The sequence below is a fragment of the Theropithecus gelada genome, chromosome 1, assembly GCF_003255815.1.
Source record: "Theropithecus gelada isolate Dixy chromosome 1, Tgel_1.0, whole genome shotgun sequence".
In the NCBI taxonomy this organism is placed as follows: Eukaryota; Metazoa; Chordata; class Mammalia; order Primates; family Cercopithecidae; genus Theropithecus; species Theropithecus gelada.
Genome location: NC_037668.1, coordinates 155,158,322 through 155,183,207, shown reverse-complemented (window position 1 = coordinate 155,183,207; position 24,886 = coordinate 155,158,322). Strand labels below are relative to the sequence as shown.

Sequence of the window (24,886 nt, the reverse complement as noted above, 5' to 3'; positions counted from 1 at the left end):
CACCCGGCTAGGTTTTTGGATTTTTTAGTAGAGACGGGGTGAAGCTACAAAGCTTTAATCACAAAGTTAAGCAAAATCTACAGTAGGTTTGATGTGTACAAAGTAAAAGTTATTAGAGGGACTTGGAGCAGAAAATGTCCAGATGAGAGGTCAGGCCATGGACTGATGCAGGAGCCCAGGACAGGCTGGAGATGAGAGCGTGGAGAGAGTCGGGGGACACAAGCTAGTAAAGGCAGCTTCCTGAAGCTGAGGGAAGTGGGAGCCAGTACCTGACACACACAACAAGACTCGGAAGGCGGGGGTCAAACATGCAAAGATGGCAGCTCTGCAGCCAGCCCACTGAGCCGAGGGGCACCTCTCTCCAATCCTGGCAAATGCTAGCACAGGATGCAACTGGACTCTTTCTGTTGCTCATGAATTTTCATGAGGCAGTTGCTGAGTTGTTCTCCAGGTCTGTGGGGGAATTAACAATTCACAAGGTGATCTCATACAACTCAGACCCTTGTGTTTACCCCCGGGAAGATCTTCTGATCATTAACAAGGTTCATTGGACATGCTACTCTGTATTGTGTGCCTGCTACTTGGAGGTCCTGATGTTCAGCCATGTGGAGATGGCCTTTGGATATCCTGTAATCTGGTAGACAATATCAGCAAGTACAAAAAGACCTGTAAGATAATGAGTAGTAGAAATGTTAGTTGCACTTCCTCATGTGTGGTACAGATAATAGAATACTAGAACTGAAATCATATGAGTAAAACATTTTTTAAAAATCTAAAAATTTATATGTAGAGAAGGTACTTTTGGAAGCTTGGCATTTGGAGAAGATGCCATTGATTTTGGAGCCAAGAGACCTGGGTTAAAGTCCCAACTGTGGATTGACTCTGAGGCTTGCGAAGGTCACTTAATCCTTACCAATCTTTGCATTCTAATATGATATATGGGGGCAATACTTGTGGGATAGGGTGGTAAAAATTAACAGTGGGATAATGGATATGAAAGTGCATTCATTCTTTCATCCCATTCATTCATTCAGCAAATACTCATTGCTCGTTTTGTGTTATGTGCCAGGCACTGGTTGGTGCTAAGGAGATGGAATTAAAGAAGATAGCTGTGATCTTTGCCCTTCAGATCTTATCGATAACTAGACTTTACAGAAAGCTGAACCACATTATGTACTGGGAAAATACTGTGTGACTGTTTTAGCTGGGGCAGTTAGAAAAACTTTAAGAAATAATCGCACTTAGATGCGTAATGGCAGTTTAAGGGTATCTACCCTTAAACTTAGGTAGAATTTTGACAGGCAAAATGGAGGAAGGGAACCTCTAGGCAGAGACAAGAGTGTGAGCAAAGAGAAAGTGAAGGAGAGAATTGGATAAAATGAGTGGTTCAATGAGGACAGGAATGCCAGGGCAGGAAAAATAGGTTGGGCCTGGCCTTGGCTTCTCCTTCCCATTCCCTCCACCTTTCAGCGTGAGATTTTTAGCCACTCATTTGTGGACTAGAGCCGAGAGGAGGGTGATCAGCCAGATGGGATCCAGTCACTAGCTTCTTCATTTTTAGTTAAAATTATGACAAGTCAAGATTAAACACAAAGAAGGGCTGGGTAGGTATGTATGTCAATCTGGGAAGAACTAAATTCCAGGGGAGCTAGTTGGGATCTTTTCTCAGCCCTCCTAGAACTCTTATAGAATTTGACATTCATCTCCTTGTGTCTTGAAAATCTGTGCCATTTACAGTTTTCAAGGGGAGAAAGCTAAATTCTGTTTCAGACGAGTTGAGTTTCAAGATGGCCCAATTAGAGGTGGCCTGCTGTTAGGCAGAATTAACTACACATTTAGTAACTTCAAGGCAGTAGCTGACATAGTGCTGGGACTTCTTTCTCTCCTTTTCACCAATGTTCTTGATACTGGGAATACAGTATCCAAGGTCCCAACCCTACAGAAGACTCGTTGATTTGGTGGCAGGTCTGAACTTCAGTAGAGATTTAAAAATCCTCAGAGCTGACTGTATGCACTTCCCGGAAGTACTGTGATACAGTTTGTCTTCCTACTGTAGTATAAGGGGAATTTTTCATTCAGTTACTTCTTAAGGAAATGCTTATCAAACATCAACCATATGGCGAATATTAGGTGCTGGGAATGCAAGAGGTATAAGACACCATTCTTGATCTTAATGAACCTACGGTCTTAAGCTATACACACATGTGTACAACTGTGGTCTGATAGGATAAGGACAGACAGATCATAAGAAGGGAGTATGATGAGAGCCCAAGAGGAAGCAGAGTGGCTGCATAGCTGACCTCCTCACCCCCTTCGAGTTTTTGCTCAAATGTCCTCATTTTGATGAAGACCACCCCACTCTCCTTTTAAAAAGGGCAACATCTGCCACCTCAGCACTTCAGAGCTCCCTCACCCTATTCTACGGTTTTGCTTTTTCCATTACATTTATTGTCCTCTGTCTCAGTTGGCTGTTGCTGAATAACAAACCATCTCCAAACTTACCAGCTTAAAACAATGATTGCCTCTGTCTCCCTGTTCTGTTGGTTGACTGTACTTGGCTGGGTAGTTCTTGCTTGGGGTCTCTCCTATAGTTGCAGTCAGACATCAGCCAGGGTTGCCGTCTTTCAAAGGTGTAACTGGACAGGATGTCCAAGAGGTTTTCTCACATGGCTGGCCATTCAGGCTGCTGTCAGCTGGGAGCTCAGCTGATGCTGTTCCCCAGAATATCTTCATGTGGCCGCTCTGTGTCACTTGGCCTTCTTTATATGACAACTGGGTTCTAAGAGGTACTATTCAAAGATTGAGCATTCCAAGGGGCAGGAAGTGGAAGGTGTCCGGCCAGTGGCAGACCACGCTTGGAATTAGAACAACATCACTTCTTCTGTATCTGTTGGTCCTAGGACCTGCCCAGATTTACTCTTGATTGGGGAGTGGCAAGGTCACATTGCAGAAGACCATATGGGATGAAAGATACAGTTGCAGCCATCGTCAGGAAGTCATTCTGTCATACTTCCTAAAAAGTTTATAAAGTTTATTTTTATGTCTATTTTTTTGTTGACTCTTGCTAGGGTATAAGCCCCATGAAAGCAGGAGTATCCACTGATGCATTCCAAGCACCTAGAACCATGCTTGGCACATATGTACACAATGAATGTTTGTTATATGTGCAATGAATGGTGTCTGATCCTCTGTGTTTAGGTTGTTGCCTGTCCTCGGGGTGTGAGTATTAATCTCACTCCTAATTTACATTCTTTTCTCTTTCAACAGACCGTAACACTCCATAAGGGCTGTTATCACCACCATATTGCTCAGTGCCTGGCAAGGAGCTGATGTTCAATAACTGTATGTTAAATGAATGAGATGAGACCATATTTGAGCTGGGATCTGAAGGATACATAGTATTTTGCCAAGAAAAGAAGGAGGGGTAGGGCACAGAGGCAGAAGAAAATACTGTGTGGCAAAAGAGAAGGATAAATGAGACTGCAGTGAAACTGTGAGTCCGCTGAGGCTAGGTCCCACCGATTTGACCTCTAGTCTATTTCTCATAGGACATAACTGGTGATTCCATTAGTCATACCCTCTGCACATGCTTGTTGAATGAATATCAAAGGAGTGTGTAATACATGAACTCATATATGGCTTTTTTTTGTGGGGGAAGAAGTTGGGTTAGATAAAGTCATAACTCTTGCTAATTGAGAAAAGCTTACACATACAAACCCAGAAATATTTGTTAAAGTATTAAAAAATAGTAAAATGTAATTTTTTTGAGCATAACAAAAGCTAGTTCAATTTATGTCAAATAACTTGCAATCAGAGTAGAGTCATTTATAGTCTTATGTTGCCTTCCTGCCTATTGTATGCCCAAGAGAATGCAGCAAAATATTTAGGGTCAACCCTGAAACGTAGACCAAATCTTACAAGGGAAAGAGACTAATTTTTAGGTCAAGGGGAAAGAAGAATGAGCCATGCATTTTTCTTTTTTCTTTTTCTTTTTTGGGACAGAGTCTCACCCTGTCACCAGGCTGGAGTGCAGTGGCGCGATCTTGGCTCACTGCAGTCTCCGCCTCCCAGGTTCAAGCTATTCCACTGCCTCAACCTGGAATCGCTTGAACCGAGTAGCTGGGAGTACAAGCATGCACCACCATGCCCAACGAATTTTTTGTGTTTACTTAGTAGAGGTGTGGCTTCACCATGTTGGCCAGGATGGTCTCGATCTCCTGACCTCGTGATCCACCTGCCTCAGCCTCCCAAAGTGCTGGGACTACAGGCATGAGCCACCATGCCTGGCCAAGCCATGCATTTTTCAAAGGGATAATGAAAATCAACAGCAAGACAGCAGAGTAGTGAAATCCACGGTGCAAACCCAATTTTTAAAGAAAATTAACACACAAATTATTATTTGTAATTTAATCTTTAAATTTAATATTGTTTTAAAAATCATTATGTGTCTTTTATTATATAAGCTTGTAAACCAGATATTAAAATTTCAAGGAAAAAATCTAAGCCTTTCATATCTTAAGTCATAAGAAATATTCAGTGACAGGAAAATAGAACACTTGTATGACTTTTTTTAAAAATATTATAAAAATGTATTTAATCATATTGGTTATCTGGTTAACTTTTCTCTATATCTTTTTTTAAGTTCTAGGGTACATGTGCACAACGTGCAGGTTTGTTACATATGTATACATGCTTTCCATTCACATAGCGCTTTAAGAAAACCCAAATCAAGCCCCATTACCTTATCTTTAATTTTATTTAGCAGTAGAGTTTATTAAACATCTATGCAAAATCAATCTTTTCCTTAGCCCAGTTCTGTGTGAAAGTACTAACAAATAGTGAATATTTTGTACAAACAGTGACTCATAAAAACATAGACTCAGCCGTAGATTTTAATTTATATGCCTTGGATCTGACAAATGTACAAAAATAGTGTAAAAAATAAAGCAATACTTGAGACATGAAGCAACCCATTTTTCCTGATCCGGCATCCTGTTAGCAGGGAGGAGAAGTCTGTGATGCTTCATGTACGTAAGAGCTTGGCATGGCCTTAACCATGCATAGTCTTCCATAGATCCATTGATGCCTTCAGTTCTTCAGATGGATCATTTTCAGCTCTGGAAGCATTGTACCCTTTAATCAGTCATTCTTATGTATGTGTCCTGCCATCTCTAGTTGTGGAATTTTTCTAGCTAGAGCCTAGTGGTTCATTTTGCATGAGTTACGAGCCTCCCTCATTGCCATCTCAGCTAGTGAGACTGATTTTGTCGCCCAGAGTGATCACATGCCCTTCAAGTATTTTATGACAGTATTGCTAGGACATACGTCTCACTTCTTGCTGAACGTGTGGTGTATACCTATATTCACGTGTATGTATACATATATATTCACACACATATATCAGATTTTTTTCCTGACTCTTATCAGGCACATCCAAGAATGCTGAAGGTTTATCCCTAGCCCTTCAGCAGGTATGACTGTAGTCTGATTTTCAAAAGTCTGAAGAACCTGTTTGATCACTTCTGAATGGGAACGAGACACAGCGGTTCCCAGGGGTTTCTCCTTGTAGGATGTATGACTTTCACATTTGAAACACCACCTGCCATCACCCAAACTGTATATTCAGAAAGTGGCTTATGTTTTTCTTCTGGCACCAGGGTTACCATTTATAGCCACACACTCAATAATAGTGACATTCTTTCAAAGATCATAGTGTGGCATCAAAGAGGACAGACGGTGGTATTTTCTGCTAGTACCTCTCTGAAGCTTGGTTATTTCCTTCAGAATATCCCAGAAGATAACCTGGTCTGCCACACCGACATGTCCTGCAGTAATTTTCTGCACAGTGGGGAGGGCAATCTTGAGGTGAGAGAGTGTGTGACCATTTATCATCTTCCCTGGGGGTTCCTTCTGGGCTTGGCCTGTGGTCTTCTCCTTGTGGGCACTGCTCTGGCGGACCCACTGCCTCCTTACTCCGCTAGACCTCAGGCCTTCCTGTGAGTTTTCCTTTTTTTTTTTTTTCCAAAGAGCTTTATTGGAAGATAGCTCACATACCATAAAATCCACCCCTTTAAAGGGTACAGTTCAGTGACTTTTAGTATATTCACAGATATGATTCACCTATCACCACCACCAGTTTTAGAATATTTTCATCGCCTTGAAACCCCACCTTTTATTTTATTAATTTTATTTATTTTATATAAATATAAATTTTATATATTTTATTTTATATAAATATAAATATATTTTTATAATATATTATAAAATATATTATAAAAAATTATAATATATAAATATAAAATATATTTTATATAAATATAAATATTTTATATAAATATAAATTTATTTATATATTTTATATATATTTTATATATATTTATATATTTTATATATATATTTTATTTTATATAAATATAAAATTTTATAATTTTATTTATTTATTTATTTTATTAATTGCTGCCACTTCTCCCCAAGAAACCACTAATCTACTTTGTCTCTATAGATTTCCCTATTCTGGGCCTTCATATGAATGGAATAATACAATATGTGGTCTTTTGTGACTGGCTTGTTTCACTCAGCTTCATGTTTTCAGGGTTCATCCACATTGTGGCATTTATCAGTACTTCATTCCTTTTTATGGTGGGAAGTTATTCTGTTGTATAGACAGACCACACTGTGTTTATCCATTCATCTGCTGATGGATGTTTAGGTGGTCTCCTCTTTTGGCTATTGTGAATAATGCTGCTCTGTACATTGGGGTACACGTTTTTGTGTGAACATGTGTTTTGTGTGAACATTTCATTTCTCTTGGGTATATAACAAGGAGTGGAGTTGCTGGGTCATATGTAAGTCTGCTTAATCATTTGGGGAACCACCAGACTGTTTTCCAAAGCAGCTGCCTCGCTCTGCACTCCCAGCAGCTGTGCCTGGTGGTACCAGTTTCTCCAGATCTCCATCAACACTTGCTGATCTGACCTTTCGATTCTAGTTATCCTAGTGGGTATAGACTCGTGTAGGTTTTCTTTTTTAACTTTTAAATTTTGGGTGTGCATTGTAGATGCATGTATGTATGAGGTATGGGAGATACAGCAGACAGACATATGATGCATAATAATCGATACAGGCATTCAGTGTATAATGATCACATCAGGGTAAATAGGGTATCCATTACCTCAAGCATTTATCCTTTGTGTTAAAAATAACCCAATTATATTTTTCTAGTTATTTTAAAATGTGTAATTAATTATTGACCAAAGTTAACCTGTTATTCGGTCAAATACTAGATCTTATTCTTTTTTTTTTTTTTTGTACCCATTATCACGTAGGTTTTGAAAGATTTTGGAAGGATTTTCCCCTTTGTAATAGTTTTTTAATGCACTGTACACATTTTGGGCATTCTCTTTCCTAGTATCTGTAAAAGCATGACTGCTAAGAGGTCCTCTTGCCTGTTACAATAATGAAATTTCATTTTTTGTTAATCAAAAATGGTTTTCATTGAAGAAAACCAATGTGGGATACTTTTGTAAAATGTGCGAGTGGAAGGGAGAAAGTGGTGGGTGGAGAAGCGAGGCAGTTGGCATAGCTCCTGGGGTGTTGGTCTCCTCCAGGAAGCTGCTGTGACTCTCATCCGTGTGTCTGACCGGCCTGTTTGCCTTTCAGGAGGACTGGCGTTAGCCCAGGTGCTCTTTTTCTACGTGAAGTACTTGGTGCTCTTTGGCGTGCCGGCTCTGCTCATGCGCCTGGATGGACTCACTCCGCCCGCTCTCCCTCGCTGCGTGAGCACCATGTTCAGTTTCACCGGGATGTGGAGGTCAGGCGCTGGGTTTGCTAAAGTTGGTCAGGCTTGTCCAGTGGGAGGAGCACGGCTGGACAGGCCTCAAAGGGTTCGGGCTATTGTCCTCTCCCTGTCTCTCGCTCAAGCTGCATTTGGCATCTGTGTCTTCATCCTACTAACAGGATGACTAATCCATGCTTTCTGGGTCTCTCACAATTATGATTAGTCTATGTAGATAGGTGAGATAAGGAAGTTTCTTTCTGAGTCTGTGTACTGGTGCACAAAGGGTTATGTTTGAAGTGGTTTCTTACTAACTTGGGAAAGGCTACTGTATCTTGATTTTTTAATTGCTTTCTCTTTTTCTTGAAAATGACATCAGTATATGTGAGACTGTTAAGAAAAATAGACTCAGGATAATATGTTAGGCCAATGTTGCAGCATACTATTTATAAATGTCTCTAAGTTTCATTTTTCTTATCTCTTAAACAGTAGTCAAGATAATCTCTGTCTCAAGGAGTTGTTTTGAAGATTAAATAACCTAATGCATGTAGAGCAGGTGGTATAATATAGATGTTTACTAATGTTAGCTTTAACACTTGTGTTATTCTTATGCTCAGTGAACATGATAGACAGACACTTTTTTCTGAAATTTTCTTTCTTTTCTAGATTTTGACCCATAGTCTTATGGTTGGTGTGGAGTCTTTTTTTCCTTAGTCCTTCTGCCATTTCAGATTGTTGTTTTCAACGTGATGGACTTGTTGCTGTGTTCCTCTTATCACTTCCAGAGTGTAATAAGTGACAGGATTGTGTTTGCAATGGGAAACCTAATAGAAGAACCTCAGGGTCAGCACTGGCACAACCATGGGAGTCGGAGCCTAATTCATGTGGCTCATTCCTTTTTATTTTTTAATTTTTGAGACAAGTTCTTGCTATGTTTCCCAGGCTAGTCTCAAACTCTGGGCTAGATCCTTCCACCTCAGCTCCCCCAGTAGCTGGGATTACAGGCTTATTCATTCTTAAATTTCGTCTCTGTAGGCAAAAAAACCCAAGACACAGGTAGGGAAAGAGCTCAATAAATACTGCCACATCTAATGTTGCTGTTCAAAAGGAGGTGGGTAGCACTCAACATCCTGATTTTTCATAGTAACTTATTACAGATGCTGAATTTATCAGAGCCTCTCTAAATACATTTTATTTTTGGTCCAGCTTGCTTCTTGGAGTAAGAAATTTCCTATGGTGATTGCAAGGAATGTCAAGTAGTTACTTTGATTTGTCCTTACTTCATCAAATATCACAGGTTGCCCTGTTTTCATGGCAAGATTGGGGAATGTTGGCAAAGAGGTACTCTCTAACTAGAAAGCCAGGGAATGGTTTTTGTTGAAAAGGTGACGCTGGTTGGAAGGCTCTGTTAACTTTTGATTTACTCATCAAAGTCACTTACTGAGTCAATGGGTTGGGACCCAGCATGATTTGGGAACATGTCACAAGTATCTGGTGTGAACCTTGCACAGTCCCTGTGCCTACTCAGTGTGAATGCTTGTCCTGTTGCATTTCTTGGGAAGCACATTCCCCTAAAAGGCTTCTCCCGTATTGGCTGGCATGATAAAACCATAACTCCCTGGCATGCATGCTGGTTTCTGGGTCCATGTCCATAAATACCAACCCATTGTGTCACTAGAGGCAGTTTTGGCAGTTGACTACATTTCATACTCAAAATGGTTGTCTTCTTGTCCTTTATTTTAATATATTTTTTTTTTTGTCCAAGGAAGACCTTCAGCTCTATATCAACCACAGAGGTGGAGAGAACATGTCTGTCAAGACCGTTGTCACTGTCTTGATTAGAACTAGACTCATATAGTTGAGACCCCAGGCTGCTGAGACACTCTACCCTCACTCAGTTAAAGTTTTAAGACAAATGTGGACAAAAGAGTAGTAATGAAAAGTTATTCTGAGGAGGAAGCTCTGGGGTGACCCCTTGGAGTGATGTGAGGGCCTGTGACAAAATAACAAAGAGGGCCTTTTCTGGGAGTGACCTAGACTTTTATCCTAGCTTCTTTAGCATGCATAGGTGTAGGTTTTCCTCTCCACATTTTTAGGTTTCTTGAAGGATTTTCCGGGCTGCTAATTATACTTAGAAACACACAGGTCTTTGTACAGAATGGCCATTTCATACTAAGTAGTTAAATTTAGGTATGGAGATGAACTTTTTCTGAGATTCAGTGTACAATGTAAGACTCAGAAGTAGTTTTTTAATTGAAAAAAAAAATAGAATAACAATTAGAGTGTCTCTTTTGTGTGATTTGCAGATGCTCCTTTACTAGTAGGAGGAGGTTGACCATGTTGCATGTTCGGTATCTGGTAGCATAACCCTGACACTGGTCTTGGTCTCATTCTCTAACTGTTCTCTTTAAGAATGCTTGTTAAAGGAAACTAGGTTTTGAATTTGTAATTTCTATTAACAGCTAACCTTACTTTTTCTGGGCCATCTGTTGAAGTATTGCTGCAGACAGGGAATGGCTCTCTTCCTGGATTTAGGTTTGAGGAGAATTTAATCATGAGCAGATGTGAACGCTGGTGATGCAAATTATTCTGCTGGGTGATGTCAGCTATTCACATGGTGACGTAAAGGGTACGGTGGATGGGAAGTGGAGGGAAGAATCTCCAGAGATGATTTAATGGTTACCTGAACTTCTCAGAGATCGACACTGAGTGAGATTTAGAACTGCTGATAGAGGAATATTTAGCCCCCCCATTTTAATGGAGCCATACCCTCCTGAACACCATGCTGACTGATTACATCATCTTTCAGCCTACTTAGCATTGAGAGACTTGAAGTCAGCAGCCTGCCATATCAGAGGAATATGAGCTCTACATCATGGAAAAGATGAAATTGGCCATTACCAGAGAGATAATCTTCCTTGCCATGCTAGTTCAAATTGACTGTGAAAAATTGCAATTCACCAAGAAGGCCCAAACCTGAAAGTTAGGACCTGATGGGTTTGTTTTTCTTTCCTCGTAAACCTTCTCTTTCATATAATTTCTGCTCAGATTATTTACAGATATAATAAGACTCCAAGGAGTACATGTATTCCCACTTGCATGATTTTTCCATGGTCTTATGGACCTGAGAAAATGATAATTTTCTGCTTAATTTTTGGATTTCACATTTTAATTTAGATGGGCTGAGATCTGTAATGAGCATTTTTTGCCAGGAGTCATTAAAGATGACGTTGCATGTCTAAGGCTCCAAATAAGAGATCTGATCCTATTTTTGTGATTTGATTTCTAGCTGTGGAAGCAAAGTGATAGAATTTCCCATGGTGGCTGGTGAGTTATGGGTCAGTTTCAATTATTTCAGGAATCCTGCACAGCTTGCCCTCTGCATTTCTTGAATTATGATGCTTTCAGGTGTTCAGAGGCAAACTCATGCATCATTGCTTATCCCAGGGGGATCTGGGTGCTGTTGGTGGCTGCTAGACCTTAATACATAGGAGTATCTTTAGGCTGGGGATGAGGAGGAATCTGAGCACCTTCTTTTAGTCAGGTAGATTGCGTGGGCTGTTAGGTCAATAGAAGAATTTAGGTCCCTAGGTAGAGAGTTGGTCCAGCATGTTAGATGATAAATCAGCTCTACAAACTGCTGGCTTTGCATTAGTACTGCCTTTGAATCATGCTTAACCACCAGTTGCAGGGCAGGATGGTGGGCATGGAGTTGGTGAAATATTTTATCATTTCTACCGACATTGTTGGGTAGAAAGCTGGAATAGGGTGAGCATAAATAAGAAAAGGTCAAATAGGTGCTGTTAATAAAAGATTGCTTTTTTGGGCAGCGATCTGTTGACTAAGAGCTGGCTACCTACTAGTTATGTGACTTTGGACAAATAATTTAAATTCTCTGGGTCAGTCTTTTAATCTCTAATAGGAGAATAGTACTACTTTGCCTCATAGGGGTGCTATGAGGATTGAGCGAGCTTGGCATATAGTAGGTCCTCAGGAAGGGGTAGTTTCTTAGTACTTTTTTTTTTTGCTTGAGAATAAAACAAAGCCAGAGGTGACCGAGAGGTCCACCTGCTAATGGACTGGGGTAGGGAGGCAGTGAGCAGTGATGGGACTGGCCAATGGAAGGCTAAATTTCAGCTCTGCGCCGGAGATGTGATGATTCAGAGACAGAGACTACGGTGGAAGCAGTACGGGCTGGACCTTCAGAGGAGGGGCCTTGGTCTTGTCATTTTTGTCTGCTTCCTTATGTGAGAGGAAGACTGAGGTGTCGGATGAAAAGACTAGGAACAGCATCTTGTCACTAGACAATGCCTGTGTTCCCATCTACTTGTCTGTTAGCCCCAGCCACATTGAAGGGAGATGACCACCAGGATCCCTGTGCTAAAGTACAACCACCCCCACAAATCTCCTTATTCCTCAGTTTCTTGAGGCATTAAAATGGGGCTGATCATAGTACTCATCTCACTGGATTGTTGTAAGGGTTAGGTAAGATCATATACTAAAGCACTGGATACACTGCAGGCAAGCTGCAGACACCAAAATATAAGTGATTAACTAATCATTACATAATTATATAAATAATGATTAATAATCATTACAAATAGAGTAAAACTTATACCGTTTGTTCGTTTGTAGTTTATTTATGAGACAGTGTCTCGCTCTGTCACCCAGGCTGGAATGCAGTTGTGTGATTATAGCTCATAGCAGCCTCTACCTCCTGGGCTCAGGTGATCCTCCTGCCTCAGCTTCCCAATAGCTGTGACCACAGACACGCACCACCATACCCAGCTAATTTTTTTTTTTTTTTAAGTTCTGGGATACATGTGCTGAATGTGCAGGTTTGTTACATAGGTATACACGTGCCATGGTGGTTTGCTGCACCCATCAACCCATCATCTAGGTTTTAAGCTCCACATGCATTAGGTATTTGTCCTAATGTGCTCCCTCCCCTTTCCCCCACACCTGGCTAATTTTTAAAATTTTTTGTAGAGGAAGGGTCTCTACTGTTTTGGCTAGACTGGTCTTGAATTCCTGGCCTCAAGCAATCTTCTCACCTTGGTCTCTCAAAGTGCTGGGATTACAGGCATGAGACACTGTGCCCAGCCCCACCATTTGCTTGTTTTTTAATTTCTCAGAAAAGAAAGACCTGATAAGGTGCTAAGTGTTGAAGTAGATGGAAGGTAGAAGAGGTGAGTGACAAAAGGTAGAAGACATGTATTTCAAATTAGATGCATATGAGTCCCCTGAATCTGCCCCAGTATGACCTCTCCCCCACCCCTCACAGAGCTCTTATTCATTCATATAACTTTGCAAGCAGTTTCCAGCCACTAGACATTTATATTACCTCACATTTTTGGGTACCTACCTTAGTCAACCCCTATCTCATAGTTCCATCTCAACAAACTCAAAACATACTCTCTTTCTTGTAGCATTCATATTTTGAAATCCCCTTACCTTTTCCTTCAAACATAGACTTCCATAGATCAAAGTGGAAAGGGCTATCAAGTTAAAGCAAATTTTACAAACCATCATTATATTTTGCTTCCTGAATTTATTTTGCTTCACGGATTTATTTTTGCTTCACAGATACTATGTCCTCTTCTCCATTTTCTCCCCGTGTGGAAGATTTTTTTGGGGGTGCCTTTACTGACAAGCTCTTAGATGACTGTTAGAGTAAGAAGTAATCTAATGTAAGAAGCACCAGACATTTTCAGATGGAAGATGTTGATCACCAGTCACCAGAACATAGTGTCTGAGGCCACAGATCTAGAGCCTGAACTGCCTGGGTTTGAATCCTGGCTCCACTGCTTATTAGCCGATGACCTCTCTGTGCCTTCGTTTCCTTCTCTGTAAGATGGAGATACTATAAAGGGTATCCAATTCCTAATGGAGCTGGAACCCTGTACCTTTCATGGTAATAGTCACACTCTACTTGGTTGCAACCCACCAACCCATAAGCCCTTTGAAGGCAGTGATCATGTCTTATTCTTGTTTAATGTTGTAATCCTAGCACCCTCCTCGGTGCCCAGCATTCAGTGGAAATCTATGCTGAATGGACACTGGTCACTCTTCTGAAATTTTGATCACCAGGTCTTAAGAGCAAGATTTCCAAGTATTTAGGTCTGGCAGCTGAGCGGCTTCTCTCTGCAGCATGTGGTGATATGTGGCTGTAGGTGTACCATACCATGACTGCTGTTGATGCCACTGTCATCTCCCTGTTTTTCTCATTAAGTATTAATGCATGACATGCCAACATATTGCATCTGCCGCGATTTCTTTGCGAATGACTTTGCCTTGTAAGGAATCTAGAAAGAAGAATGTTTGCCTTTCTTACTTTATTACTGTCATTATTTTATCAGATGTTGTGCCACATCCTAGATATGAGATGAGGGAGAAAGTTACAAATATAAAGGGAGAAAAGGGATTCAATTCAGACTTGGCTGTGAGAGAGGAGTTTGGCAACTGTTTATCTTTGGGGGTAGGATTTTTCTGAGGGAGGTGCTGAAAGGAGATATCCTAATGCCTTAAAGAGGAAGATGAGGAGCTGGATGTGGGGCTGGGAGTGAAGCCTTTCTAAAACACATCCTCAGAATAGCCCAAACTCTAATCATAATAATCATAATAACAGCAATAGCAGTAGCAGCAGTGCAAAGAACATAATGCTTACATTCTGCCAGGACAGTTATTTTTAAAACATGTTTTAAATTCATTTAAAATAACATTATTAAGCCCTATATATGTTAATATAACATTTTTTCTGAAAAAGTAACTATTTCCAATATCAAATAATTTAGTGAGAAGAGTTTTTTTTTTGCAGATTTAAACAAAATTCTAGCAATTTTCAATGCATTGTTTACTATAGTCACCATATTGTACGACAGATCTCTTGAATTTACTCCTTCTAACTGAAATTTTGTATCCTATGAAGTAGTCAATATAATTACAGATAATCTAGGGAAATGGACAAATATTAAGAACAAGTCTAATTCATCTAAAATATTCACCACCTTTGGAAAGTAAAATTATCTGCTCCTGTAATAAGATCAGATAACATCTCAAAATCAATTAGAAAGTACTTGAGCTATTACAGCTTTGAAAATGTGTATCCCTGTGTTTGTGCATGCACACACACTCAAGTATAATTTATTCAGAAAAAAAGTCCTCCCACACAACTTGTTCCCACTTCTGCAAGGACAGTTCTAAGTTCTTTTATATATTCAATGTATTTCATCTTTACAAAACCCCTGTGAAGTAGGTACTATTATTTTTGCACTCTACAGATGATGAAATTGAGGCATAGAGAGGTTGAGTAACTCTCCTTAGATCACACAGCGAGTGAGTGGTGGAGCTGGGATTTGAATCCAAACACATGGCTTTGAGTCTGTGCTCTTGATCACTCCCTTTTACTGTCTCTCTAGTGAAATGGAACTGAAGCAGATTTCTCCTTCATAGTCTGGAGTGTGGGGCTTGTGGGACAGGATCTGGAATTTAGAGGTACCTGAGAATGACTATGGCTTACATACTGACTCCCTAGAAAGGGAATGGTTCAGGGAGTGATGGGAAGGGTTCAGTCTGTGTCACGGTTGATGAAAATAGTCAAACTCTGTAAAATATTTAAAGAGGTTTATTCTGAGCCAAATATGAATGATCAAGGCCCAAGACACAGTCTCAAGAGGTCCTGAGAACCTGTGTTTGTTAGGTTATAGCTTGGTTTTATACCTCAAGGAGACATAACACATCAATGATTGCATGTGAGTTATGCATTTGTTTGGTCTGGAAAGGCAGGACAACTTGAAGTGGGGGCTTACAGGTCACAGGTGGATTTAAAGATTTTCTGATTAACAATTGGGAAAAGAGTTATCATCTAAAGACCTAGAATCGATAGCAAGGAATGTCTGGTTTAAGAGAAGGGGTTGTGGAGACCAAGGTTCTTATTATGTAGATGAAGTAGCTACTCTTAGAGACAATAGATGGCAAATGTTTCCTCTTCAGACCTTTAAAAGGTGCTCAACTCTCAGCCAATCTCTTCAAGATCAGAAAAGGACCTGGAAAGGGAAGGGGATTCTCTACAGAATGTAAATTTCCCCCACAAGAGACAGCTTTGCGGGGTCATTTCAGAATATGTCAAAGAGATATATTTTAGGGTAAAATACTTTAATTTCTTTCAGGGCCTGCTATCTGTCATGTAATGCTATACTAAAGTCAGGTTGAAATTTGGTATCTTATTGCCACAAAGAGTCTGTTTTGTCTTAAGATCTCGGTTTTAATGTTAATGCTGGTCAGTTGTGCCTGAATTTTGAAGGGAAGAGAGTATAATGAGGCATGTTCAACCCCTTCTTCCCATCATGGCCTGAACTAGTTTTTTAGGTCTACTTTTAAATCCCCTTAGCCAAGAGAAGAGGTCCATTCAGTCGGTTGGGGGGTTTAGTGTTTTGTTTTTGGTTTACAGCACTGAGTGGGGAGGGACGGGGAGAAAGGGAATCACCAGTTTAACCTGAGTCACTGACTGGGTGAATGGTGTGGGGCCACTGTGGTGCCATCTGTTCTTATCTTACATCCTTATATTACAAACAGCAATCCAGAAACAGCTGCCCTGATAGAGGAAGGAAGTGGAGGCTTTACCTGGTGCCCACAAAGACTTAATTTGACTTAATTTCTCCTGCCAGTCTCTCCTCCTGCATCTCCTTTCCCACAGCCACCTTGATGACTGTCCTCTTCTTCTGTTCCTTTATCTCATTTCACGCTGGGTCAGGTCCTCCTTGCCAATGAAAAAGGAGAATTGTCCTACATCTGCTAGTCTTTAAGCTTCTGGGTCTCCTAGCTGTACCTTATTTCTAATTCAGACTTACCTTCAGCAAAGTAGTGTTGCTTTTTGCCCCACCTCAGTTCTGAGGACTGAGTGCAACCTTCTATTTTTCTTAAATATTTACAGAATATTTGGATATGTCAATTTCACATTTATATGCAATTAAGGCTCTCATTCTTTTCCTGTATAATTTCTGCCTTTAGTCATCAGCTGAGAATGTCCTTCTATACTCCATCTAAAATTTATTTTTATGTAGGGCAGAAATTCCTAATTTGGGGATCCACAAGCCACTGATTCAGTTTTTCTTTAGCTTTTCGAAAGACTACCCCCGTAGAATCCCTGCCTCCTAGCATGGGGACCGGCACATAGTAGGCACTTAACAAACCGATATTTTCTAAGTGAAAGAATGCATGATCCTTCACTATTCCCACTCCTTTGAGGAAGAGATAAAGAGTAATTATTTATTTTCCGAGACAAGTTCTCATTCTGTCACCCAGGCTAGGTGCAGTGGTGCCATCATGGCTCACTGCAACCTCCACCCCTCCACCTTTCGGGTTCAGGTGGTCTTCCCACCTCAGCCTCCTGAGTAGCTGGGACTATAGACGTGCACCACCATGCTTGGCAAATTGAATTTTTGAAATATAGGTTTATCTTAATTTTTTATTTCCAGTGGTTAACCTGCCAGCCTAAGTCCATTTATGGTCATCATAAAATGCTGTCTTTTGCCATAGTCTCTAGTTCCTATATTGACCTGAGACTTTCTGGGCCCATCCTCCAGCAGCATGCATTCCAGGTTTTGTGTTTCTTTAAAATGTAAATGTTTCCATTTTTGTGTGTATTGAAAAACTCAGCATTAGAATCCAAGAAGGAGTTTGTGTTTCTTTATTGGTCTAGTGGATAAGAGTGAGTCTGACGAGGAGGGAAAGGTGGTGAACTTGGCCTGGTTGGGGTCCAGACTTCTTTTCTTCCTAACTTGGCCTCACCCCAGGTTTGTTTGTTTGTTTGCTTGTTTGTTTTTGAGGCAGGGTCTCACTGTCACTAAGGTTGGAGTGCATAGGCTCAATCAGGGATTACTGTAGCCTCAACTTCCCAGGCTCAAGTGATCTTCCTGCCTCAGCCCACACCCCCCGCCAAGTAATTGGGACTACAGGTGTGGGCCACCACACCTAGCTTTTTTTTTTTTTTTTTAATTTTAGAGACAAGGTCTCACTGTGTTGCCCATGCTGGTCTTGAACTCCTGAGTGCAAGTGATCCACCTGCCTTAGCCTCCCAAAGTGTTGGGATTACAGGTGTGAGCCACTGTGCCGAGCTAACCCCACTTCTTATTAACTAGGCAGAACCTTTTGAGTCCTGGCCAGGCTCTGACAAAGCTGTGTACTTTGTGGTAGGCTTACCTTGCCATCCATCATGGTACACCTTATCCTGGTTTTCTGGCCTTCATCCCTCTACCTTTAATGCAAGAACTTCTGGATCTCTTCTTGCACAGGGATTGCTGAGGAAGACTTAGCAGTGCCAGCCAAGCTCTCTCCTTCACTCTGCCTAACTACATTTACTGTGATATAATCACCCTGTGTTTTTGTGGAAAGCATCTTGCAAGAGTTGCCTATCAGAGTCCGAACGAGGAAGTAAAGCCAGAGCCTCTCTGATTGGGTTTTTACCTCCACCTACATGACAGACTTCCCTTTCAGGATGCCATGGGGTGACCTGAGGGCAGGGGAAGCTAGAACATGAGACTGAATAATTTCATCCTCTTCCTTCTCTTTCTTTTTCTTCCCATGGTTCACTGTGTCACAAGGGACTAGTTTTTTGTTTCCTCTTCCTATTCTCTCTTGATGACATATTCTTCTTTAGGGAAGGAAGCCTTGTTGCCCAGCCCTTGTAGGGAGAATGGCGTATTCTTTTTGTCATATGGAGGAAAATAAGTTTTGACTCATTAGATTTGATTCTGAATTTGTGAGCAGCCAGACAACCACTAGGAATGAGAGATTGCTGAGAGTGAAATTCATTGTTCTAGTTAAAAAAAATCCCGTTAGAATTAGCTTATTTATTCTCGTGTAATTGTATTGTTAAGTAAGGATTTAGATATTATCATCAGTGAGAATCAGAGATACTGATATGTCCCAGATCACAGAGCTAGTACGTGCTAACTGCGTTTAAATCCTAATCCTCTTAGTAAGAAAGGTTTTGAACCATAAGTGTGTTTGCTCGTAGAGGAGCATGTGAAAATTTGCATATTCTGTAGCACCGTGGGTGAATAGGTTTCTTCTTTCTGTTATACCCAGAAGAAAGGCAGAAGTTTTCTTATCTATTTTGTGAGTCCTGAGATTGCAGACGATTACAGCTACAGACAACATTTGTTTTGTGTTGCTTCGCAGACCTACTGCCATTTTTATTCTAATCCACCTGTCTGTACAGACATTCAAAGACTTTCTTTTGGTATACTAACAAATTCTCTGATACTGCCCAACTGCTTACCTAATGAACAAGATGAATACTTTGTCTTCTACTAAGAACCATAAACTGTAATTACCTGCAGGGTAAAAGTTAAGACAAATTCTCTGGTTGTCATGCTTGCAAACAATGCTTTATTCTTTAGCATGGTGTATAAGCCTGGCTCCAATCTTCTATTCCAAATTCCTCTCACTCACCTTACTGGCAGTAGTGCAGAACAAGTCTTCATTCCTCAGTCCAGCCTGTGCAGCTCTCTCACAAACCTCTGTGACTTGGGTGCTGGCTTTCTAGTACCATAGGGCACACTCTCCGGACCCTTTTTTTTTTTTTTTTTTTTGAGACGGAGTCTCACTCTGTCGCCCAGGCTGGAGTGCAGTGGTGCCATCTCGGTGCACTGCAAGCTCTGCCGCCCAGGTTCACGGCATTCTCCTGCCTCAGCCTGCTGAGTAGCTGGGACTACAGGTGCCCACCACCACGCCCAGCTAAGTTTTTGTATTTTTAGTGGAGACAGGGTTTCACCGTGTTAGCCAGGATGGTCTCGATCTCCTGACCTCGTGATCCGCCTGCCTCAGCCTCCCAAAGTGCTGGGATTACAGGCATGAGCCACCGCACCCGGCTTCCAGACCCTTCTTATATCAGACAAAATGCCACTGAACTTCTGGAGGCCAGGGACTGCTATACCTTACTGTTTTGTATTTGATATTTTGCTTTGACAAAGCCAGCGTTTTGGTATTTAGCAAGAGCCTTGCATTAGATTCTTGATGTCTTAAGTAGGGTCTGAGGAACAGCCATATCAATCTTTCCTGGGAGCTTGTTAGAAATACAGGATCTTGACTACAAGATTTGAATCAGAATCTGCTTTTCAGCAAGATCTCCTAGGAACAGTGTATGCATATTAACATTTGAGAGTCACTGGGCTAGATGACTCCTCAGGACTTCTCCTCCTCGACGTGCAAGGCTCCATAGACTGCCTGGATGATGGCCATGAGTAACTGTAAATATGTTTGAATATTCAGTGTCTTACATTCACATGGGTCACAGGGACCAGGACCCTGAAGAACTTAAATGGGAGTTTTTACTGACTTTACCAGGGGATGGCACCACAAACGGACTGAAGAGACAGGTGACAACAAACTTGTTGACCAGTTCTAAGGCAGGGAGGGTGCTGGAGGGCAGCTCTTTGGAGGAGGTAAGGAATCAGGGAAGCTCGACTTACAGGTGCTCAAACCATATAAAGGCAACTGATCTACAGCCACAAAAACTTGGAAAAAATGAGTTGGCCCATTTGTCGTCATAGGATGCATTTGTCCTCCAATTCATTTTCCTATATATGACTTCTCTTCTCTGCCCTCTTCCCACTGTTTCCCTAGAGTTGCTTCTTGTGTGTAAGAAGCCCACAGGGGAGGGACTCCGCCATTCAGGAGGGGATGCCCAGCCTCTCCTGGTTTCTGGCCGAGTCCTGTAGACATCCTTCTGTGAATTTCGGAGGATTGGCCACCTGATCTTCATGGCAGGGAGGGATCTAGTTTCCTGTGAGACTATTTAAATAGGAGAGCTGACCCACCAGACTTCTGGAAAGCATCATCAGGGGCATGGCCTTACTGTTGAAATAGAGATGACAAGTTCAAGTAGGCATTCCATTTCTGGGAAATGTTGCTAGCTGCAGGCTACAGAGGATTTGCTAAGAAGTTAATTAAAATATACATCATGGATGTCCTACAGGTGGCGCCTGGGTTGTGATTAGCAAGTGATTGGGAGGCAGTCAGGCGAGGTTGCTTGCTGCATTATTTTAATCGAGGTTCTTCACCTGGGAGTGGGGAACAGGGTTGTCATTAGGAGACTAAGGGAAATGGAGTTGCAGAGGCTTGGTGATGGGGGCAGTAGTTCAGATCTTATGACATATTGTCATCATAATGTAAATCTGCAAATGATACTTGTCTAGTCGGCGGCTGACTTAATTGGTAGCAGTAATTGTCATAGCAATATATTTCCAAGATTACTTATATTTATGTTGCAGTTGGGATTAGGTACCCTTCTTACAGTCTGGTTTTAATGAAAAAACTGAGAGCTAAGATCTTAGGTTCCCCGGGATTTCTCAAGTGAGTTCCTGCTACAGAGTGGGATATGGTATATTTGAGACAGATGTATTTCCTCCCAAGTTGTGTCATCACTCACTCCAATAGGATTGATCCAGAGGGAAATTCAAGGGACTGGTTTTATGTGTTATGCTTTTTGTGTGCTTCATTTTCTATTAGCAGATTTAATTTTCCAAAAGGTTTTAGCAAGATCATCTGCCAATATTTGCCTTTGACTCAATCATAATCAACTAAAATGTAGCCTGGGTGCCTCCCTTCCTCAAGGTTGTTGGTTGTAAGAGTCCTATAGATGGAACCAAGAAACTGGACCAGCCCCTTTCCTGGTTTGAGTAAAGACTTCAATTAGAGTTATGTGTGGAATTTGGCTGTGGTCCTTGGCTCTTGGGATGGTGAAATAGGAGCGTGAGAGGCTGAATCTCTGGAATCTGAGAAAATCTTTAGTAGCCTAAGGGTTCCAGGTATCTTGCCTGTGCTTCAGAGGAGAGGGATGGATGTTAGGTGAGGTCGAGAGTGATTCTCTCACACTCTATGAAAGCACCTTCCTAGTGGAGCCTTGACCACAAGGGACTCCTCGGCCCTTTTCCAGCATAATGTAGGTAGAAAGGAATTTTCCTTATGACAAGTAGGGGTAGGACCTGCCCTCAAGAAATCTATGCAGGGGCTGTTCTTGTGTGAGTTTGTCATATATGCACCCCAAAAGTGCCGTTTATCCAATCTTAGATGGATACTCTGGAACTGTTGGCCCTGAGGAATGTGTCCTTAAATGTTTTCCTGGTGCTGGGAAGCATTTTTCTGGACCCCTTCCCTCCATAATGAGAGACAAGCATCTGGGAGAGGGTTTGCAGAGTGGTGGCATCTGTGTCATGCCGTCTGACCCTTGTGGGCTTAAAGTGTGATCTGTTGGCTGTGTACTCTGACCACTGAGTGGCTGGTGGAAGTGCCCGCAGCAGGAGTAGTAAACAATTTGTCAGCTGTTCCTGGGCAAGTTTTATCAGCATCTCACTGAACAGAGTGTCCCCTATCGTATGACCTTTCCCCAAATGATTCTGTAACTTCATATTTGATTCTCAAATGGTCTAGATTATTCTCATCAATACTTCACTCACAGACTATTTAGACTTGTTGTAGAGCCTCTCTGAATGAATTGTACCTGATAGTCCAAGTTCTCTTTGGTCAAGGAGTATTTATTGAGCACCTACTATGGGCCAACCATTGACAAATGGATATGATACAGAGCTGAATAGAGGAGTCCCTGCCCTCAGGGAGTTAATACTGACAGGTAATGTGTCACAAGACAGGCATGACCATCATTGAGTCTCTGTAGCCCCTGAATGTTAAAAAACATTTCCACATCTATTGTCTCATTTGTTGGTTCAATAGATTAGTCAGAGAAGGCCTTGTTTTTGTTGTCTCCATTTTATTGATGAGAAAAATAAAAGCTTAGAGAGGTTAAACGATTTGCCCAGAGAGGAGAGTGGCAGACCTGAGACAATACCATGTCATCTCCCAACAGCATGTCCTAGTTTCCTTGATGTTGGTTTCTGTAACAGTTTACCAGTGATTAGCTTTAAACTGTCATGTCTTTAAAATGTAAATATTGTGGTCAGTGGGCACCTTGAAAACTAAATGAAATTACACTAATTCCCTGAAAATAAGTGAAATAAATTGTTTTGTTTGAATAATTGTACATCACTATTGATATAAAGTTGTTGGAAAAGCAGAGCAATATTTTAATTCATTTAAAAAGCATTTAAGGGAGTTATGTAATGATGTAGTGTAGAGAATAGAGCATGAGCTTTGGAGTCTGGCATACTTGGGGTCACATCCTGTCCTTACTAGTTCTGTCACCTTGGTCAAGGTACTCAACTTGTCTAAGCCTTAGTTTCTCTACCTGTTAATGGGCTACTGATGCCTACCTGCTGGGGTGAAGGTGAGAAGTTAATCTTTCTGTATAAATTAAGGTTCATATTCTGTTTGTTACTGGACATTCAGGCATTAAAGGGGTGTGTGTGTGTGTGTGTCTTTTGAGTAAACTGACACAATATGAATTACATAGCTATCAGAAGTTCATCTGGGGTAGAACGAGGTGTAGTCACCCTCCAGGGACACTGACACGAAGGTCCAAAGTGTGCTGGAGGTGAATCAGGATTGAGAGAGACCTCACCTCTGTATTGAAATCCCATGGACAGACTGCGAGCTGAGGAGTCAAAGTTGAGCCACCAATTAACCCATTTATGCCTGAGGTTGCAATTTGTTGAATATTTGCAATCAGACCTCGGCAATGACATTGAGCAGTAGGATATAAATAACTCCCACATGCTTCGTGTTCCAGTAATGGAACACTAGGCATAAGTAGTTGCCAGAGAAGACATGGAGCTGCAGCCATTGATATGTAATGAAGCTGCTGCTTACATGGGCAACTCTATGGAGCTTATTCCAGGAGGCACACCACCAGGGATTTTAGTTATTAAGGATTAATGCAGTTATGATGGTGCTTGGCACCCCCCCATTTCTGTTTGGAGCCTGTTGTATCCTGCACCCCTTGCTGGCTTGAACTTTCCATCTACAGTCTGCCTCTAGAAACCTGGCAACTGTCTACCTGGGTTCAGCTTCAGAGCCTGCAGGTAAACTCTTTGTTCCCCATCCAGCCTCTGCTTCCCTTTAGGCTCAGCAGACTATAAAATGTTTCTCTGACCTCTCCCTGATAGCTCCCCTCCAGGACAGAATTCCCACCTTATTCCTTTGTTTTCCTAGATACACTCATGTGGTACTTATCCTCTAGGAAGGCACTTGTCAGATCTCTGCTTCAGGGGAGGCTGTGACTCCATCCATCTATCCATTCACTGATCAAACAAATATTTGTCGAGTGCCTATTATGTGCCAGCAACTGTGCTATGTGCTGGGGATATAGTAGTGAACAAAACAGGCAAAAGCACATACTCTCACATAGCTGACTCATAGCTGGTGAGACAGATAATTAACAAACCTAATAAATAAGCGAATGATATGGTGTGTTAGGAAGTGATAAATGCTATGAAAAAAATAGAGCTGGGTGAGGGAGACTTGGAGTTCTGGGGGAAGGGTTGCAGTATACAGTCAATATCATTTTACAAACATTGAATTAGTGACCACTGAGCCATTGCTTCTAGGGGAAATACAGAGTTAGGTTCCTGCTAGCCTCTGGTCACAACCTTCTCATCAACTGATAATACATAACTTTGTTTTTTTGAGTGTTTCTGCTTAAAGATGCCTTCTTTACCATATGTAGTCGATTCATTCACATTGAACTCATGGCCAACAGCACCATAACTTGTGCTTGAATAAAGCTTTTCTAACACTCGTGTTTTCTCCATAAGTCTCATCACAGCCTTCCTGTACTTAGCAACGCTAGACAGCACTTCATTACTGTGCTTGGGGGTCACTTTTAGCAATGAAATCGCCAAAAACACAAAAATGTGTAAAACATGGCACTAAATAGGTGGCAGAAAGGATACTCGTAGTATGAGAGCTAAAGCATGGAAGCGGCATGGGCCTTGTTGGACCTCACCCAGCTGAGATCCTCAGCAGCACTTCAGACCTCATCGGGTGATGTACATATTTTGCTGCATGGAACTTGCCTGCAAGTGGCCACAATAGTACCTCAAGTATTGATTTTGAGGTTACAAATAAATTTTAGTGAGATGAATTTGCAAATACACAATTAGTGAATAACAAGGATTGACCGTCAATGAATGATCAGCATAGGCCTCACTGAGAAGG

General features: G+C 41.3%; 1 protein-coding gene across 8 annotated transcripts in view; it reads left to right on the top strand.

Annotated features, from left to right (window-relative positions):
• The window catches only part of HHAT (hedgehog acyltransferase), a 345,552-nt gene that overhangs the window by 127,592 nt on the left and 193,074 nt on the right, over positions 1–24,886 (top strand). For all 8 annotated transcript variants that reach the window (XM_025389801.1, XM_025389791.1, XM_025389780.1 and 5 more), the window contains one exon: positions 7,660–7,810. In XM_025389801.1, coding sequence (XP_025245586.1) covers positions 7,660–7,810 — 151 coding nt within the window. The remainder of the gene's footprint in view (positions 1–7,659; positions 7,811–24,886) is intronic.